Source organism: Copadichromis virginalis, linkage group LG6 (genome assembly GCF_057382275.1).
Source record: "Copadichromis virginalis isolate Kocher_CV1m ecotype Utaka linkage group LG6, C_Virginalis_male_GT1.1, whole genome shotgun sequence".
Classification (NCBI taxonomy): Eukaryota; Metazoa; Chordata; class Actinopteri; order Cichliformes; family Cichlidae; genus Copadichromis; species Copadichromis virginalis.
Genome location: NC_140623.1, coordinates 42508287 through 42529110, shown reverse-complemented (window position 1 = coordinate 42529110; position 20824 = coordinate 42508287). Strand labels below are relative to the sequence as shown.

The window sequence follows — 20824 nt, the reverse complement described above, 5'->3', positions numbered from 1 at the left end:
ACGGAGCAGATGACCCTGCAGCAGGAAACCTGCAGCTTCCAGGCAGCTGCCCAGATGTGCTCCTGCTTACAGCAAAGCCTCAGAGATGAGAGGGTGTTTTTTTAAAGTGATTTCAAACATTTTGAGGTACTTGAGTGTTTTCAAGGGAAATTATTATCTTTAAAAGTAATTTATTTATTTCTAAATACACTGAAACTATCATCAGATTGTGAAAAAAAAAATCGCTTTGAGTTTGTCGACGGAAAACTTCTCCGGAAAGCAAACTAGGACCTTGCAGCGCTGTGGTGTAATACCACTTTGTACCACAGGGTGGCGCACACAGTGAGTCAGAGTAACTTATTTAACCAGGTCAGTCTTATTTACACGCGCAGACTGGGGAAGAGCTTTGAGGAGATGTAGGATGTAACTTTTGTAACATCAAAGGTTAAACAGCGCACTCATAAGACACGTGGAGCGGCACCACACCGCCCCCTGCTGCTGGGAGTTGCAGCTGCAGTTTGCAGAGCGGGATCACAAAAAGCATCTTTAAAGGTGCTGCTGCGTGCGCAGGGGGGCAGTGTTTAGTCACTAATTGGCTCCTTCATGTGGAGCAGAGGGGCGGCCGCTGATTGGTCGCCAGTGAAACATCTGTATCCATACTTCCACTTGCGCGTGTCTCTGGCCAGAAAGCTGCCGCTGCGTGGGACAGTGGTGGTTGTGGTGTTTAGCCTGTGACGTTCCCAGCCGCACGTGCTGCCAGATGTCCACAGCATTCCCGGTTCTCTGAGAGGGGGACGCTCGGGGGTGGCCGTACAGATTCCGGTTTCCGTGTCAGGGCAGCGGGATGGAGGCGCAGCCGGTACCGGCTCGTTCTAGTCTTCAGCCGTGAGGACGCGCGTGAAGCCCCGCCCCCCTCCGCCGGCAGCTCCAGGTATGCAGACCGCAGACACAAAGGCAGCCGCCGCACGTCGTTTCCGTTTGTGAGGTGACCGCCCGCCGCCGGCTCAGCCTGTGGAGGCTGCAGGCGAACCCGCTCACGGGCACGCGCTCAGATGGACCGTCGATAAGTTTGGGGTCGGATCGGATGCTGGTTGCGTCACGAGTACGGAGCGCCGAACCGTTAGCCGACACCGGCGATGCGCGCGGTGATTTCTCTGCCGTGATAAGAGTCAGCTGACCGGAGCCCCGCGGCCGCACGCACGCGCCTCCATGCAGAGCCTTTGCAGGGTGAAGATGCAGCTGCGCACCGTGCTGGACGTCAAGGTGGTGGACGTGGAGAAGAGGCGCAGTCCGTCCAAGCACTACGTGAGTCACCTGCACCCCCGCACCTGGTCCCGCTCACGAGTGTGTGTGTGTGTGTGTGTGTGTGTGTGTCCCTGTGTGTCTGTCTCTGTGTGTGTCCGTGTGTGTGTGTCTGTGTCCCTGTGTGTCTGTCTCTGTGTGTGTCCGTGTGTGTGTGTCTGTGTCCCTGTGTGTGTCCCTGTGTGTGTGTCTGTCTATGTGTGTGTGTCCCTGTGTGTCTCTGTCTGTGTGTGTGTGTCTGTGTCCCTGTGTGTCTCTGTCTGTGTGTGTGTGTCTGTGTCCCTGTGTGTGTGTCCGGCCTGTTCACAGTCACAGTGTGACTCCTAAACGCAGCGTTTAGCCGTCTCTCCGTGCGGCCTGGCTGCTGGGGGAGAACAGCCGCTAAGCTCGGCTCGAGTTGCGGCTATCAGCGAAGGAGGCGCCGGAGCTCGGGCAGCGCTTCAGCACAGAGAGCACGAGCACAGGTGAGCTGTCACACAGCCAGCCTGCTGCCTCTGCTCATCAGCTTCATTGTTGTTCTGAGCTCCTGACATGCTTTGGTGCAGTGTGGACACACGGGCATCACTGTGGAGACACTGTACCCACAGTTTACCTTCAGGGGGGAGCTGTGCTCACGAGCATGACACATTCACGGTAACGAGTCCGTGTTACCGTCCTTTACAGACAGCTGAGCGTTTCCTCTTACTTCTGTCAAGATTCTGTTTCATTCTTGAGGAAACGATGCTCCAGTTAAAAGAAGTTTCCTGCAGATGTTCATGTGTCAGCCTGATGACTTCCCTGTGGTGGAAGCCCCAAACCCTGGTGCTCCGTTTGAAGCAGCATTTTCCTTCAGAACTCACAGATGCCTTCAAACACACAAGGAAAGGCGAGCAGCGCCTAAACGCTGCAACAGTGAAGACAATACTAATAACACTACAGTAATGTGTCCTCATCGTGTGGGGTTAGGCTGCTGTTGGTTCTTGATGGAGATTTTCTCCACTTAAAGCAATGCAGGGTGTAACATCTAGTCCTTTTACTGAATCTGACTGTTTCTACAATGTGTCCTTTGCCTGTTTCTGAATCTCTTTTTAACGCATATATTTGTGTTTGTGAAGCACTTTGTAACTCTGGGTTTTGTCACACAAACAGCTGTCAGTATTTATTAGAAGTTACTGTAGAGTGACCTGTACAGAGGGTCTCTGCCTCTCAGCCTGTAACAGCTCAATGAATCAGTGGAGGATGATGGTAGATGGATGGGTGGATGTTGGGTGGATGTATTGTGAGATGATGTCCAGGCAGGAGCAGCAGGAGACTTTCAGCACAGGGTAAACATGATAATCTGCTCGCTCCATGTGTCTCACGGCTGTGTTCGAGCAGCTGCTACTAGAACAAAACCAGATTCTGTTTAATGCAAGAGGACGGCGATAAAGTTGCTGCTCGCTCTGCTGCGTTTGTGCTGCAAACCTTAAAGCTGTTCTACATCGTTGTGCGTTGGATCCAGGGGTCGGATGGCCTGTCGTGGACTCACAGAGCGGTTCCTTCTTATTTAAAAGGATCTTCTCGCTTTACCTTCTGACTTGCACTCATCAGAAAAGTGCAGGAGGTTATTTCGCCCGTCCCAGGACTCCGGCTGCTGTCCCCAAAGCTCCCCCTGAGTTTGTAGGAGTGTGCTCTCACCGAGTGACCGAATGAGTTTAAGGTGATGTTCGGTGAGCTGTTATTGTCTGTAATCTCAAGTGTAAAGAGCAGAGCGCGTCCTCGCTGACAGGCCATTCGACGTGTCGGACATCGCAGCCGTGATAAAATCTCGTACGGCCGTCACTATCAGCTCCGTCTGGAGAAGAAGCTCTTTTTTAACCAGGAAGCTGAAGTTTAAGTTGATGTCAAATCATGAGAGGATAAATTCTGTACATTAAACCTCTTTGTTTGAAAGCTCGTGCCAAGGTGAGATGACCCTGCTCCGCACTGAGCATGTGCAGAGCAGGTTTGTGCACAGTGGCTTGATTTTATTCCTTTGAAAGCCAGATCGGTTCATCCTCGATAACCTGTAATAATCCTTTTTGCAGTCATGGCTGAAAAAAAGCCAGTTGCTGTTAATGTTGTATTTAATCTCTTAAAGGCCTCGTTGCATCAAACCTCTTTCCTGTAGGAATCTCGGTCACTTTATTCTCCACTTTCTGGACCAAGCGAACCCTCGTGACAGGCTCCAGTGGTTATTATTACTTTCCTGAAGCTCACCTCCTGTGGCCTCGCTCATCAATACCACACTTGTTATAAGCGTGACAGCGAGAGTTTGTGCCGGAGCTCTGCACCTCACATCCCCGCTTCAGATCCTATTTCGAGCTCATAAACAAGTCAAAATAAATGACCACCATGAAAGGAACACGATCTTGCTCATATGCAATTACATTCCTGCAGGCCCTTAGGCTCAGTGATATGTGGACACAATTAGCGCACTTATTCTCCTCAGTGTGCCGGGACACAACGAACCTGCTGCAGAAAACGAAGGAAGATAAAAAACCTTGTTTTCAATCATTTAAGGCCTGTTTAGGAGCACGTGACACGTCCAGCGTCGCAGCACAGTTCTGCAGTGCACACAGACTGTAAATAAAAGATGCAACTGCCTCAATGTCACCAGTTGGCTGCCACCGTCTTAGCTTTCTGAAAACCAGGAGTGAGCATGTTTGGAGATGGGGCTGGAATGCTAAGTTAGTACTAATGCTAGCTAAGCTAGGGCTAGCTAGGGTTAGCACGGTGCAGAGAGCTGCGGTGATGGTTTGGAGACGATGGAAGATATTCAGATGTTTACTGGGAGTGAGCAGCATGGACAGGGTTAGAGATCAGTCCGTCAGAGTGACTATGAGTGGATATACTGGACAGAGGACGATGAAGAAGGAGCTGCCCGGCAGGAGGAAAAGAGGAAGACCTCAGAGGAGATTCGTGGGCTGGACTGACTGAGGAGGACAGTAGGGATGGAGGGACGAGCGACAGCTCTGCTGTGGTGACCCAAAAGAAGACGACCACCCTGTGTGGAGCCATCCGTTGGACCTGATTGGAGCGTTTTGGTTGCTTTTACCTGCAGTGACACTTCAGTCAAAGCAGCCACATCTCCTCATATGGATGAGTTTCAAAAACACACAAAATATTCCTTTACTTCTGTTCTGTTGGGATAAAGTAGAGCTGGGCGATATGAGATTTTTTCATATCACGATATGTTTTTTTCATTTCAGGCGATAACGATATCTATCACGATATAAGCCAAATAACTATATTTGTAAGATTTAAATGTGCCGTTGCTCACAAGTAAAATGTGAAATAATCAGCAGCTTGTTTTTATTTAAATATTTATTTCCCATAATAAGTTCAACAGGGTAGATGTACTTAAGGAACATGAGACTTTTTCAGATAAATAAAGGCAAATATTGCAAACTACACAAAAGGCAGCCGCTAAAGCGTTTAAGTTTCAAAATAGAACAAATGAAACAGACTAAATTGTCAATTCCACTTAGAAACAAAATATTAATTCTAAACATAAATCTTAGTTTGTTTTACAGAAGAACAGACAAAACTGACTAACTTTTGTCAATATCAAATAAACTGAGAACTAAAAGGAAATTCTCAATCTCTCCTTGTTGTATAGCTGAGCTTTTCAAACAGTTTTAACAGTTACTTTAGTCTGACAAAAGCCGAATGACGAATTAGCGCTTCCAGTCAGAGACTGAGGCTACGTCCACACATACACGGGTATTTTTGAAAACGGAGATTTTCTGTTTTCGTTTTAAAAAATAATCCCGTCCACACATAAAGGCAGAAATGAAGGAAAACGCTGCTATGAACATGCCAAAGCAGCAGGTGGCGCTAGATTCCTAACCGTGCAGAAATGTTGGCCAATCAGAAGTCTAGAAGCCTCGGTGGGAAAAAGTAAACAAAGCTGGGGCATAGAAGCAGAACCGAGTCGTATGTGTGGAGGGACAGTAACTGTGTGTATATGTAAGCATTTAAACACTGCAGAGAGTAGAATTAACAGTAACAGTATTGTAGAAATTCATTTCACCGAAACAATAACGTGGCGCACAGTGTGACGCATGCACCAGTTTATTGTATTTCCAGACTTGCTTTCGGCACAATTTACAGTGCACGCTGCTCTGTTTTTTGTCAGACTTGAAATAGCCGAAATACCTTCAAACTACGGAACTTCTATGGCTCCTCCGTTCGACAATCTCTCCGGCGTTGGAACCATCATCTGTTTTCTCTTCGGTCACGCTCGGTTGATTTTTCTAGTCGGCACACTCATTTCCTCCATTACCCGCTGGCTGCTTCCCAAACAAACACACGTGCGGCTTGGCACTTGTGCTGCACGTAACAAGTCACGCCACTTGACGCTGCGGCTGTGATTGGTTCGGCTCTGCGCTACTTAATTTGGATTGGCTGACCTTTTTTTTTTTTTTTTTTTTTTTTTTAAAGAGGACAAGAGCGGCGAGGTCTATCGCGATAGCTTAATTTCTCTATCGAGTAAAAGTTATATCGCGATACATATCGTTATCGTTCTATCGCCCAGCTCTAGGATAAAGGCAGGAAAACCAGGTGGTGCAGATGTAGTCAGCTGTCACTGCACCAGATCTTTGCCCTGTCCTGCCTTATCCACTAATACATTAAACATAGAAGTGACAGATTAAGAAGCAGGGATGGAAACCACTATCTTAGCTTAGTTTAAGATATTAGGATGGTAAAAGTCACCGTCTCCTGCGTCCCGCTGCTTTTGGACGGAGCTCGGCTGGCCGGTTGCTCCTGTCTGCAGTGTTTGTGCTCATTAGCATGAAAATAACTGGAGCTAAGCTGATCTCTGTGCGCCTCCAGCTCCATACTTAATACACAGACAGGAGATCAGTCTTCTAAGCTCGCTCTCGGCAGGAAAGCGAATAAATGCACTCCTCAGAACGTCAAATTATTCCTCAAAAACACACACGGAACGCAAATAATTATTCTTAGCAGGCTAATTGAAAATACACCCACAGGCAGGTGCTCGGAGACACTGAATTAATGGTCTACTGTTGATAATATAGACACGGTTTCAGTGCAGCGCGGGCTCTTTCTCCCTTAGAGTGGATTAGTCGTGTAACACGAGCTTCCCAAATCGGTCCTGCTCTATAGGAAGGCTTGCTGAGCGCGATCCAGGCCACTCGTGTGTGCAGTGAAGGCGTAAGAGGAGCTTCTTCTCAGAGCCGTACTGTGTTTGGAGCTCCACGGTCTCAGCGGGCTAGTCTGTGGCCTAGTTTCCCTAGCTACCCGGTCTCAAGGGACGAGGCGAGTCACTGTGAGGAGAGAAAAGTGGGAGGCGGGGCGAGAGGGAAGCGGAGAAGACGAGAGGAAGACACAATCTGTGGAAAACACTGAATCCCATTTGTAATGTTTGTGAAACCAGCTGGAAATGCTTATCCTGTGGGAGGGGAGGGGGGGATTACAGCCTGGCTTTTGTCAGAGGGGAAACTGGACCGCTGAGTCGCAAACACGAATCAAACACACACTTTTTTTAAAGGGTTTGTGTACTTGCAGCAGGAGGAGGTGATAAAAGAGAAAGCAGGCCGGGCACGGCCATGTTTACTTTAAGCTTCTGTTTCCCTACAAGTCCCAGTCCCATAACGTTTCATTTTCCAGAGACTCCTGCGCTGCGCCGAGGCCCAGGCTGGAAGACGCTGTTATTTGGCGCCGTAAAACATCTCTTCAGAGGGCCGTCCACACTCGCATGTTTATTGGCCTATCAAACACAGGCTGATATCTCAGTAAAAAGAGCGCCTTTTTCCAGACTCGCCTCTAACTGGGAAGACGACGGTTTACGAGGCCGCCTGCTTTTTGTTTTGGGAGAGGTTGATGAGCAAATCAAATCAAATCAAATCACTTTTATTGTCACATCACATGTGCAGGCACACTGGCACAGCACATGCGAGTGAAATTCTTGTGTGCGAGCCCCACAAGCAACAGAGATGTGCAAACACAACAACACAAACGAGCAAAATACAAGAATGGCCAACCTGAAACTAATAAATATATGTACAATATATAATAGTGTATGCATTTCTGGATGTGTATACTAAATATTTTCCTACGTGTGTGTGTGTGTGTGTGTGTGTGTATACACATTTTTACAAATTAAATAGTAAAAAAATAAAATAAAATAATAATAATAATAATAATAATAAAATATATAAAATATACAGAGTTGAGACATGTGCAAAACAAGTGGCATTTATATACAGTGTGGAGTGCATAATGTTGAAGTTCCAGTAGTGAAGCTGAGGTGTCTATGACGTGTTCAGCAGTCTGATGGCCTGATGGAAGAAGCTGTCTCTCAGTCTGCTGGTACGGGACCGGATGCTGCAGAACCTCCTTCCTGATGGAAGCAGTCTGAACAGTTTATGGCTGGGGTGACTGGAGTCCTTGATGATCCTCCCCGCTTTCCTCAGGCAGCGCTTCCTGTAGATGTCTTGGAGGGAGGGAAGCTCACCTCCAATTATCCGTTCAGAGCACCGCACTACTCGCTGGAGAGCTTTGCAGTTGTAGGCGGTGCTGTTGCCATACCAGGTGGTGATGCATCCAGTGAGGATGCTCTCAATGGCACAGTGATAGAAGGTCCTGAGGATGCGGGGGCTCATGCCGAATCTTTTCAGTCTCCTGAGAAAGAAGAGGCGCTGCTGCGCCTTCTTCACTGTTTTGTTTGTGTGTACTGACCACGTAAGATCCTCAGCCAGATGTACTCCAAGGAACCGGAAGCTGCTCACTCTCTCCACAGCAGCGCCGTTGATGGTGATGGGGGTGTGTACTTCTCTGCACCTCCGGAAGTCCACTATCAACTCCTTTGTCTTTGCGACGTTGAGGGTGAGATGGTTGTCTTGACACCAGTGGGTCAGGGCGCTGACCTCCTCCCTGTAAGCCGTCTCATCACCGTTGGTGATAAGACCCACCACTGTAGTGTCGTCCGCAAACTTCACAATGATGTTGGAGTTGTTAGTGGCTGTGCAGTCGTAGGTGTAGAGTGAGTACAGGAGAGGGCTCAGTACACACCCCTGTGGAGCACCAGTGTTCAGTGTGATGGGGGATGAGGTGATGCTGCCCAGTCTGACCACTTGGCGTCTGTCAGACAGGAAGCTAAGGATCCAGCTGCAGAGGGAGCTGCTCAGTCCTAGATCCTGCAGTTTCCTGTCAAGCTTCGAGGGAACGATGGTACGATGGTACGAGCAGCGGGCGGCGGCTGGTGTCAGCGCGTTTGAGGCGGGCGCCGTCATGCCGTGCTGATATCACCAGGACCTCAGGTCGTTTTCGTGCGTTTGATGATCGAGGAAAGAACGACGACTGTGTTTTTGGTGAAGGCACGTGTGTGAACACCTCCTGGCGATGACGTCATAACTGGAGCTGATGAGAGATGGCGTGCGTGTGGACATCATGTGTGGCCTGCACGGTGCTGGCTTTGGTTTTGTTGTTTGGGAAACGGTTGGATCTTATGTGAGCGAGCAGGCGGAGTGATGGAGGGAGATGGAGTTGGCTTGCAGCTCTTTTCATGAGATTAACAGATAGTCAGGGAAACTGGTTAAAACATTATTAGAATTAGATGCTGCTTCTCTCCCAAAGCACAAGGATGATTTACGAGGAATATTTGAGCGCAATCAGCTACAGTACAGCAGCAGTTAGACTCAGTCACACGAATACGTCAGTTTAAACAGTTAATCCAGTGACTTAGACTGTTGCTGTAGCCGGCAGTTGGAAGATAAACTCCCATCAGTTTGGTTTCCAGAGGCAGCGGTTAGCAGCTATCAGCAGGAAGCTGCAGACAAAGCCAACAGACATCACCTGTCAGATTAAAGCGCAGGTGTGCTGGTAGTCTGACGTGCACATCCCTGGGAATCACTACTGTGATTGGCCTGTTCAGTAACGTTTGGCTCCTCCTCAATTCAGTTTTATTTATACAGCTTCAAATCACAACAGCAGTCGCCTCAAGGAGCTTTATATTGTACAGTAGAGCCTACAATATCACCCAACAATCATATGACCCCCTATGAGCAGCACTCTGGCGACAGTGGGAAGGAAAAACTCCCTTTTAACAGGAAGAAACCTCCAGCAGAACCAGGCTGAGGGAGGGGCGGGGCCATCTGCTGTGATTGGTTGGGGAGAGAGCAGGAAGACAGGATAAAGACATGCTGTGTGTTTCCTGCTCCTATTTCTCTGCTGTTTTTGAATTTATCAGGAAGCAAATAACAATCGTCAGTATGAGGAAGAATAGTTGTAATATAAAACACATATATATGATATAAAACACCAGGACGTGACAGTACTGCGTCTGCACAAGCATAAAGCTGAGCAGTGATGGCGGCCTCTTACGTGGGCTCTGCAGAGACGTGCTCCTCACAGGTTACCTCCAGCGCCTGCAGACGCTCTACAGCCCTGTGCCACTGGCGTCTCAGGAAGCCCAAAGCAGGGAGAGGAGGAACATGATTGGACTCGTGCTGCTCTGTCTGTTCTTCGTCTTACGGTTTCCTGTTGATGTGCTGAATCTCTTCAGGCCTCAAATGAAGGCTCGGTGATCTTCCGTGGAAACAGCGGCTCGCTCCGTGCTGTCCCTGCTTTTAGTTTGACCTCACGTGTCTCTGCCCGTCAGGCTGCACAGGTTGTGAAGTCTGCAACTTGTGTTGTGGTGCTGTCAGCCGTCTAACGTTGCTCTGGGTTTCTCACACGAGCGCCGATGTTCAGACTCAGACCAGCTAAAATTCAATAACCGGGAATCCGCCGGGCAGAGCCCGCCTTTGAAGCGGCGTTGGCAGAGTGATTTATTTGAGCGCACGACCTTGTCTGCTTTTTCACTTCGCTGGAATCTAATATGGAATAACTTGAGAATTGTTCTTGTGTATTGTGCAATTGTATGAAGGAGGCTTCAAAGCTGCACAGGACTTTACCTGCTGAGCAGACACTCCCTGCGGCCGCAGCTCGGGCACGCGAGGCGTGACCGGGCCCCTTCAAAGCGGCTCGCTGACAGTTTCGAAGCATCGCTGCGGCGTCCTGCTGCGTGGCTGCTAAAGGCCACAGCTTTGGCTGCATCTGTGGAGGGGTTTCCAGAGGCTCGAGAATGAGCCTGTCCTACAGTTCGCGTCGCTGCTTTGACATTTTTGTCAGCAAACAGCTTTAAAGCTTTGCTTGCTAACCTCTCGACTAAGTGACCCTATTAGACTCGAGTATATTTAGACCAGCTCCATGTGGAAAGACTTGACTTTTTCCAGCTCGATTTTTTTCTTTGATGGTCTGAAAGCATGCCGCCCGTCTGTTTTATAAGTTCCTTTAAATATAGTTTAGGCGGGGTTCAGCGCATTTAGTGGCTGGGCCCACATTCAGGGCCCCACCAAGAGCTCGGCTCCTTTGCCTTCTTGTCCTGGAAACGGCGAGGCTGGGTCCTGGCTCTTCTCCGACGCTGTAAGTTTTGTTTTTGTGTTTTTATACGTTCTCCGTGATCTGCGATTGTCTATGAATTATTTTAACGTCCTGGTAATTAGAGGAGCGCTCTACAGAGGCGAGGCGGGGGAAATAAAGCGAGCTGTAAGCTCGGCGTGAATATTCATAACCGGTTCAGACGAACACGATGAAATAATCAGAGGTCCAATTTGTTCAGTCGTAAGAACTCGTGTTTCTGTCGTTGCTTCAGAGCATGAATAAAACTTTTGTTTTCGAGCAGCTCTCCCTCTGTGGGATTAGCAGATGTGTGAGTGCTTTTCTTCCTATCTGGGACGTGCTTCCCTCCCAGGCCTTGTTTTTTGGGAGTTTTTTTCCCCGCGTTGTTGTTTACGCTCTTTGTGAATCTTTTTTTCTGACTGGTTTGAAGGACGAACACGTCAGTGCTGTGGCGCCTGATGAGAAGCTTCTATTCTTACATATATATCTTATGTATTTCTCCTATTCTGTAGCAGCTGTGGGCTGTTTCTCACGTCAGTCTCATCTCATTGTTTCCTAATCTCGTGGTTTTAGCGTCAAACTCCTTCCTGTTTCCAGATGCAGGCCTGGTTATTCTCAGCTCACTGTCAGAAACCCCGAGATCACGCAGATGTTTTAATGTGGCCTCCTCACACAAATCTCAGCCTCGGTTTTGGCCTTGCAGCAATGCCTGGTCCTGCTGCTGTGCAGCAATCGCAGCTTTTTTAGCTCCCTGTCTGTGGTGATGAAAAATGTATGCGAGTTAATTTGCAGATTTGCATTTATTTAACAGGCAGACAGATTATTTCCTAACTGACATTTGAGTGAGTCAATCAAACAGTTGATTCGGGGCATTTATGCTCTCACGACTGGGCGGACTCGAGCTCTGAGTCATCTCAGCTCGCCTTATTTTAGTTGCATGAGTGTCTGGAAAATGCAGCTACCATGTAAAATGCAAACAGAAATGATACAAATGTAATTAGCAGCCAATCAGACGATGTTTGCTGCTAGATTTATCCTGAGAGGCGGCAGCGGCGGGGCCGAGCGTGTGCAGTTTATTCCAGGGAGTGGGAGGGCGTTCGGTTAAAGCGTGATATTTTGGGCTCGAGCAGACCCGGGACCTCGTCGGTTGTGTTTTTCACTGCGGTTGCCATCACATGCCCATCTGCTTCTGGGGTTTGGATCCTTTCACTGAGTCCACGTCCTCCCGCCTGGCTCACATCTTACACTTAAGCTCAGCACGGATTTTCATCCGAGTCAAATTAAGTGGTCCAGATGCATGATGGGAGGATGATAGTCTGGCATGCCATTAAGGTCAGAGGAGTTTATAGAGCACTCATATACACACAGCCACTTGGTAAAATTGCACTGCTGCGTGCTGTTAGATCCAAGTCTGTGTTGGCTGCTTCATGTCGAAGTACTGCTGCAGAGACATGACAAAGACTCGCTTTACGCACACAGTTTGCTCCCACACTCGATCATCCAGGCTGATCCTCGTCACATGGTTCTGTCTGACGTCAGCATGACATCAGCATGACATCAGCATGACATCAGCATGCCAGCGCTGCAGTTTTCAACTCTGGAAACAGAGAAAAGTCCAAACTCTATCATGAGCTGTTTTTCTAGGACTTACCTGACTGATGTCAGCCCATCTTTAACCTCCACACTACAGCCTGACAAGCCCGTCGGCGTGACATCGACCTGCACTGATGGAGGACAGGGCAGCTCCCTTACTTAACCCACTCAACAGTGGGAATGCGTCCACAGCAGACCGTGTCCAGCTGTGTCCTACATATTAGACAGTTGTGGAAAACATCCCCAAATTATGCAAAGTTCATGGGAAAAATGTCTTTTGTAGCCTAGAGGAACGTGGAACTCTTTTTTTTTCCCTGGAAGTTTCAAAGTAATTTGAGTTAGAAAAGGTCGTGGAGGAATCGCATTTCATCTTAATTAAACTTAAACCTTTCAGTACGCCTGGAATCAGATTTGAGTTCGTAGAAACTTCATTAATGGCAACGACTTCATGTCTTTAGGCGTGTAGGTCGAGCTGACCTGCTGAAGATCAAACAGAAAGTCAGGATGGAGAAAAAAACGACGATCAGCAACTCAAATGACTGCTAGTTACAGCTACGGTATCTCTGAACAGCACAGCAGATAAGAACAGGAAACTGAGGCCAAGCTTCACGCAGACTCCTCTAAATCAGAAACCTTTGCCTGGTCTGATGAGTCTCAAAGTTTAAAGACGGGAGGGTCAGAAGTCTGAATGTTGTTTTTATGGTCTTTATCATGGCTGAATCTGAGCCACGGGAATGAAGCGATCTTCTTTGGTGACCCCGTCATCCAGGTTCAGCATCGCGTCACTCTGTAGGTAATCGCATAGACAGCGATGCCGTAGTTATTTAGACGTTTTTACATTCAGCGCCTCGTCGTCTTCATCGTGCTGCTCAGCTGTTACTGAGCACAGTGACTCTGATGAATCTAACAGTGGTACAGATATTTGAATCGCACCGGCTTAAACACAGTGATGGCACTGCTGTTATAAACTGCTTAAAAATAATCGTCATTCAGCAAAAATAAGCTGTGAGAAGAGCCGGGGGCAGAACCTCCATCCTCCCTCAGGCCAAGTCTGATGTGAGCTGCCAAGAGCACGTTTGTGTTTCTGCTTCCTTATTTATGATTACATGAAGCTTTGAAGGGACGAGGCCTCGTGTTACCCGAGGACACCTCAACCAGCAGCTGATTTAGTTTCAGAAACTCTTTTCTTTGATATTAAGGAGCAGTAAAACGAGCTCTTTGCTTCTTCTCACAAATGCTTGTTACGCTACAGAAGTCACACAGACACTTGGATGTTGCTGACGGTGGCTGGAGCCATTTTTGGGACTCAGCGTGACCCCGGGAGCACATTTTCATAGCAGTAAATGCCAGAGCTAATCACTGTGGCGACACCCCACCGTGCACGTTTGTCGTGTGACAGTTGCAGCTTCTGCATGCCAGCAGCCGTGTTTGCACGAGAGTGAACGTACCGCAGCGGCGAGGCCTTTTAACCCTCCGCCTTTGTTGTGGAAGTTCCTTTGTTCGGGCTGTTGCCCTTCCTGCGTCAACGTTGAGGCTTTTGACTCAACCTCATTCATCTCGCCGCTGCTCTTGAGACTCTTGGCAGGTACGGAGGGTTGGAGTGACGGCGTAAGATCAGTCCCAAAAGATGGCATCTGCTGAAACAAAGAGCAGCAATGGCTCACCGGGGAAACGCACACCGCCTGTTTGATGCTATACGTGAGGCAAAGGCAGTTGTTTGCGCTGCGTCTAGGCCACTTTACTGAAATGCTTTGGCTGGGTGACAGTGCTGTTTTACTTGTATGTAGCTTATAAGTACAGCAGCAGCACCACAAGTGAAGTTTGGATCGTCTCTGGCAACAGCAGAGGGAAAAACCTTCATCCTAGATTTGAAACCACGATAAACGTCAGTGTCTCTTCATCATAGTTACCATCGTTACCTTGACTTCAGCAGCTTTAGTTGCCTCAAACCTGCAAGAACTAAAGTCCAGAGATGACGACCACGAGGATGACCGGGGGTTCCTCCCACAGCCAAAATACTTTAAGTGTCTAAACGTAACAAGAACTACAAACTGAAATTCCAAAAAAAGTTACAAACCTTAAATAAAACCAATACTTTTTTCCCACTACGACACAGAAAACATGTCAACGTCTAAACGCACGTTTGAACTGAGACGTTTTAATGTTTCATGGAAAAAAAGAGCACATTTTTAATTTGATGTCTCAAAAACGTCGTGATGGGGCGACGACTGGAAACTGAACCTGAACTAAAAAGAAACAAATCAAGTTAACTGGTAACATGTCACACGATCGGGTACAAAAAGAGCATCTTTGAGAATCAGACTGTGCATCTACAAGCTGTGGAAGACTTTCAGTTTTGAAGAATCAAAGTCACTTTTGAACCACGAAGGTGAACTTTTATGTAAAAATGAGCCTTTTTTCTGTTAAGGAAACATTTGTAATGAAGGTTTGTGTCTGACTTGCTGTCCACTGTATTTCCATCCATCCTGAATATGTGTCCTCAGCATTTCTGTATTTGCATTTAGCGTGTTTCATATTTGGCCTGCACAGAACAGGAAGCACTTTGTGCAGCCTTGCGTGTTGCTTGGTGAACAGCTGTTTCACATAAATTGCTAATAAAAACATTCAGAGATAATTTTAATATTTATTCTCACTTCCTGTCATTTTGGCGGTGGCGTTGTTTTAACATTTTTTCTCGGGGCCGACTAAAACCTCTTTGGGCTGCGCCAAAAACTCCTTTATGCGGGAAAAAACGTTGTTTTATTGACCATCTTCGATTGTGCCCACGGCAGCTCGAGCTTGCAGTCTGTTACGTAACAGCTTATCCACTCGAGTAATTTCACATCCAGGTCTTCTCTGAGCGCCTTTATAACAGCAATTGAGAGATCCCACCTGCTCTTAACGTCTCTGATGAAAATTTCCTGGCCTCTGGATCCGTTACCTTGGTTATCTATGTTTCATTAGATTAGAGATGATGGCAGCTTCACTTAGCTCCTCTTGACAGATAAATGGACTCTATCTCAAACTTATCAGGCCTCTCAGGGCTGCAGCGTGGCTTCGTCTGGCAGGGTAAAGGCCGCCAGGTCAGTGTGCGGGGAAAAGAGGGATGATGTCACCGTCCATCCTGTGGCTGGATGGCGGTTTTATGACCGTCAGCTACTGTGATGCATCAGTGCTTTAGGCGAACGATTGCGAGTTTGTTTCCAGCAGAGCAGCTGGACAGACAGAAACCATCACCATTACCAAGCGTCCCTCTATCAGCCCTCAGCCAGGCTGTTGTTGTTGCATTGAAACCCAACCTTGTGCAACTCGAGAAAGAACCTACCACCGTAGGTGCATCTATGTGTGCATCTGTGTGGTGCTTCGTTTCTGTCACATGTGCTGCGTTTGTGACTTTCGCAGTCCAAGCTTGTGCGCTTTTGTTTCAGGTGGAAGTGTTGAACAAGTCTTCTGGATTTAAAAGATTAAACCAAGCTTCAGTTTTAACTTTGCCTTCTTTGTCTTTGCAGGTGTATCTCATCAATGTCACCTACTCGGACAACACCTCCCACATCATCTACAGAAGATACAGCAAATTCTTTGACCTACAGGTAATCCCCCATCAGCCTCGCCCCGCTCTGCTGCCCTGTGTGGGCCGTGCTTGGATTGAAGTCCCCGACGCTGCCGCCGCTCGCTGGTGTATTCTTCAGCAGGTCGAGCGTGTGAACTTGCAGCATTGTTTTGTATAGATTAATGTCTAAACCTGGCACCCGTTTGCTGCTGCTGCCGTGTCTCTGGCCGTGTTCGCCACACCTCGCCGCCTCAATGAATCGATGTGTGAGTTAGTAATTGGCGGGGGAGACGTGGCTTGTATGCCTCAGCCTGCACCTCTCTCTCCTCCCGCTCTTCTTCCTTTCTCGTCTCGTCGCTGGCTTGGCCTCAAAACGTCAGGGAGCTGACAGGCCTTTTTTATGGTACAAGCAAGAAAGCCACATGGAAGTCAAATTTAATGTACCAGGCTTTGCAGTGGCTTGTCGTTAGATGCTACGCGCTGCTCTGATTGGTGGCTTCTTTAAATAGAGCCTCGTACGGAGGAGGCTTTTTTTCTGCTTTGCTGTCTTGGCTCAGACGCTTTACTCCCTTGTTTAAAATGTTGTTGCGGTGTCTCTTTGGGACTATTTATTTTGGAATGAGGCAGGAGTGGGAATGAAAACCTTTCCTGTATCTTTCACATGGACTCTTCCATACTGGGAGAATGTTTATGTGCACTCCTTCAGCCCCCTCGCACCTTTGCCCTACTGCAAGCTGATACCATATGTAGAGTGCACCAGGGGTCTACCAATAACTAGTAAATATAACAGAGCCACAGTGTGAGAGTTACAGGGAGCACATCTCAATAGCTCCAGTGTGCTCGTCCAGCAGGGAACGATGTTTCAATCAGCAGAGGAAAAGTCCTTTCTGAAAGGTCCCATTGATGACCAGTGAAAAATGGACCCTCACCCCTACTGCAGCTGATTAGTCCCAAACTGGAATAAAGAGAGAGGTAGAGTAATAAACACAGAACAGTATGAATGCTTCATACACTCAGAAAGAACAAAGTTCCTCATTGTAGTGGTTGAACAGCGGCCCTCTGAGGCACTACTTTGTGTAGGTGGACTTATTCACACCTTTGTGGTTTGTACTCGAACCTCTGGTGACAGTTTTTTTTGGTTTGGTGGCAAAACTAGTTACAGTCTGTGATTAAACCTGCAACTCTAACAGTGAAAATAATATTTATCCAATGTCTTTGTGTATTTTGCCAAACACAGAGATCACAGATTGTGCAAGATGTGGTGCAAATACGCACCTTTTTAAAAACGTGGTCCTTTCTGGTTCTTAAATGTCCACAAATGCCATAAGTAGCCTCAGACGGCACATTTGTGGCGATTGTACCTGTGGGGACGTGAGTGGACTGTGGATTTATCACAGCTAATTGCTGAAATATCAGAAACAGATTGCATTAATTTCTAACTTGGCGTCATTCAGCAGTAGATTGGCAGACTGGTGGCAGACTGATGGCAGACTGATGGCAGACTGGCTCCTTCTTATGGCAGCATTTATATCAGGTCTTAGTGACAGTGAGAGAAGTTTTCCTATTTTCTAAAACAGTTATTAATGATAATCATTTTGTACTGATGTGGTGTTTGGTGATTCATGCCTCTAATATTCACCTCGCCTTCTACAACAGCGAGGTCCTCAAATTGCCTGGGAGGAAACTAATGAGCCTTAATGGTTCCTGGATAGCTTTGTACAAAATGACTCCGTCAGCAGCAGCACGATTGATTTTGTTAGGTATGTGAGATGTCACGGGGGCAAAGGTCGTCTAACTCGGTTCCTTCATTGAGTCAAATAAAGTCGTGTCAACAGAGTTTGGCTGCTTCTCAGTCAGCTCTGTTGTGAAGAATCTTCTGGTAAATATTTCAAACATTTACCAGATGCCGTCTTTAAATCACACTGCAGTGCATCAGCTCCAGCACGGCTCCCCTCCTGATGTTTCCATTTCCACGGTGACATTCATGAATAAAACCACCGCTGGCAGCAGTGACAGGCCAGCTTTCTAATCCTCGTCTCTGTCGGTGTTTGCACTCAGAGTGAAGTTCTCCCTGCCGGACTTTGATCTCTCTCGGTGGCTTTGATGGAGCTTTTTTGATCTCATTGTTTCCAGTGAGACCTGGAGCCTCTCCTGTCCAAACATTTATCTGCTGCGGGGTCCCCGCTGCTTTTAAGCCGCCTTGCTGTAACCGTAAGGGAGAAAAACACAGACTGGAGCTCTGAAAACTGCCGGAGAGCAGTTTAACCAAATCCTTGGCAAACACCGCTGGGATTCCAAGACAGTTTCCTAGTAATAACCAGACCGGGCTGTGTTCCTGGAAACACTGGCCCCGCTTCCAGGCTGCCATCCAAATGAGAGGGACCACAGATGTTGCTTTGACTGACTTTGTATAGGATGAGTCACGGAAACAGGCTCTTTATGTTGTGCTGAATGCACGGGCAGTGAAGCTCACCTGCTTTGATATTAGACACATGGAGAGTGGTTTGAATGTAGCCAAAAACTCTGAGAAAACTGAATCTGAAGTTCACAAATCCTTCGGTTTCAAAGCGCTTCTGTCTGCACAGCGCAGAGAATGTGTTAAGGTAAAAATAATAGGAGCCATATTCGTGCTATTTTGTGTCCCTCTGTGAAAAAGGAAGTCATTTACGGATAATAGAACGAATATATTAGTGCAAAGTGTTGCCAGAATTGCCCTGGAGGGAACCATTTTTTCTGCACTCTGTTAGGAGTGTGTTGGATCCCACACTCTTTAGAGAAAAGGTTTTACCTCCGTCTGCCACCTCGTCCATCCAGTGTCACTTTATTGGATGGTGTTTTTCTTCTGGCTGGAGCTTGGCGTTTCCCAACATTTCACTCGATGGCGTTTATGTTTAAATAATGAAAAGAGTCAAAGATAAACTGCTGCTGATGGAAGTCACAGACGTCACTATTGATTTGCCATAGCATTTTAATCTAGCTGCCCTCACTATCTGGAACCAGTTTGCCAAACTGATTAATGCTGTGATTGGTGTCCAACCAGTAAAAGAGCAGGGCTGATGTGGGCTGTCAAACCAGCATCCTCCCAGTGGTGTCTGGGCCGACTCTCAGAGATGGAGAAGCTCCGTCATCTTGAAAGTAGCAGCTCGCATCTCCTTCAGTATGATTGCTCGATGTCCCGGTGAAGCTTGTTGCTGTTGCAGACGCCGACGCCTCAGCTTCGACCAGCTCACATTCATCAGGACGACTAAAACCCCAAGTCGTCATAAATAGTTGGGCTAAACTTTGTGTTTCACAGCTCGCTGGGCTCTGCTTGGTGGCAGAGTCATTGACAGTGTTTCCACTCGTCCTGGTCGGGCGCAGGGCTGTGATGCCACATGCGTTCACTTTGAAGCCTCCAGCACACATACCTGAAGCATAAGCACATACATGTGCACCAGTCCTCCTCACTGACTGGCTCTTGCTGGCTGCACGGATGTGGTTTTGACTCAGACCTGACTCGTGAGCAGCTCTGGCAGAAGTGCCCGAGTTAATCATCAGGAAACCGGGACAGGGAGCAGCCCGGGTCAGCCAGCGGTCCCGGGAGGAAAGGTGGAATGATGATGACGAGGTGATGAAGCAGTGGAGAGCTGGAACAAAAGCTTTAACGGTAAGTGACGGTACTGACGCAGTGATGCAGACGGAAGACATGAGTATTCTGATCATCTGCGTTTCTTCGAGGTCACTTTTTACAAAGCGGCCTTTTGTATTCCAGGAAGCCGTGAGGAGCGGGTGATGGCGCTCCGGGTGTCCTTGGGCCTCTGCTGAAGTTTGTCTATTTAAAGCTGTGGCGTGGCTCTCCATGTGAAAGGAGGCCTCTGACTCACGCCTTTACGAGGCTCTTCATTTGTACTCTGTCGGCACGCGCCTTCACAAGCACTCTTTTTCTTCTTCGTCCGAGTCCGCACTCGCACGAGCTTCCCTACAGCTACTGAATGTGCGGCTCAGGGAGGTTTTCATGCTACGGCTTTCCAAAAATCCCTTTTATTAGTTGCTGAGTCTCAAGGCTGGAAGCAGCTTAACAGATGCTAGCAGCAGGTTTCTGGTAAAACGGCAGCGCGTATATATTCAGCACAGCAAATTACACAGTCGCTGTGGTCAAATCGCTTACAAAGAAGGTCACTGACTCGTGAATCTCTAACCTCTATGTGGGCCGTTTGATGGAAACGTGTGTCTAGACCGCGAGGCGTTATCGGTATGCCATCCTCGAGGACAAACTGCTGAATGGACAGAGCGCTAGCTCAGCCTCGTTGTCCTTGAGGTGCTTTGTGGACGAACTGTAACTCAGCCCATTGTTTCAGGTCGAGGCTGCTTTATTTTATTTATGGGCGTGTGCGCCTGAGAGAAAAGAGAGAGGCAAAGGAAGGACACCTACACGCCAAACACTGGACGTGTCCCTCTGAGTTACAATCAAGCAGTTGAGAAGACGGCTACAGGCCGGGTCCTCACTGGACCCAGAGCAGAGGGGGGGGGAGTATGCAGCGTTTCCCACAGTCACAGCGAAGCGGTCGGGAGAGGGGCTAAATTTAGGATGAATGAGCACAGTTCATTTGTTTGTGGGACGTTTCCGTGGCTTGAAAAAGTCAGCAGTGTGACTGGAAGTGTTTCAAGGAGCGAGAGAGGCGGCAGAAGGAAGCGCGACAGTCGACCTGAAACACGAAGCGTCCGTGCTGAGCAGAAATGCTCCGCGTGGTTAAGCTGAAGGCAACGTGAAGTAGCCTTTATAATGAGCACAAAGCCTCCCAACGCCAGCGTCTGTGTGTCGTCACCAGCAAACAGCCGGTTAACTGTTTCTGTGTCCTCACTCGCTTCTGATTGCTCTCGCTCCCAGACACTGGCAGCATGAAGTGCATGCTGGGAGTTGATGGCTGCACGTCTGTCACTTATTCTGTTTTCATGCCATTTTGTGGCTCGACTCAGGGGTCAGTGCAGACGTAAAGCTCTGTTTTTACAGTA

The 20824-nt window shown here is 48.0% G+C and overlaps 1 protein-coding gene across 5 annotated transcripts in view; it reads left to right on the top strand.

Annotated features, from left to right (window-relative positions):
* Positions 1–663: 663 nt before the first annotated feature.
* Positions 664–20824, top strand: part of sh3pxd2aa (SH3 and PX domains 2Aa) — a 99351-nt gene continuing 79190 nt past the window's right edge. For all 5 annotated transcript variants that reach the window (XM_085460506.1, XM_085460505.1, XM_085460507.1 and 2 more), the window contains exons 1-2: positions 664–1284; positions 15792–15872. In XM_085460506.1, the coding sequence (XP_085316632.1) occupies positions 1189–1284; positions 15792–15872 (177 nt within the window). In that variant the 5' untranslated portion in view covers positions 664–1188. The remainder of the gene's footprint in view (positions 1285–15791; positions 15873–20824) is intronic.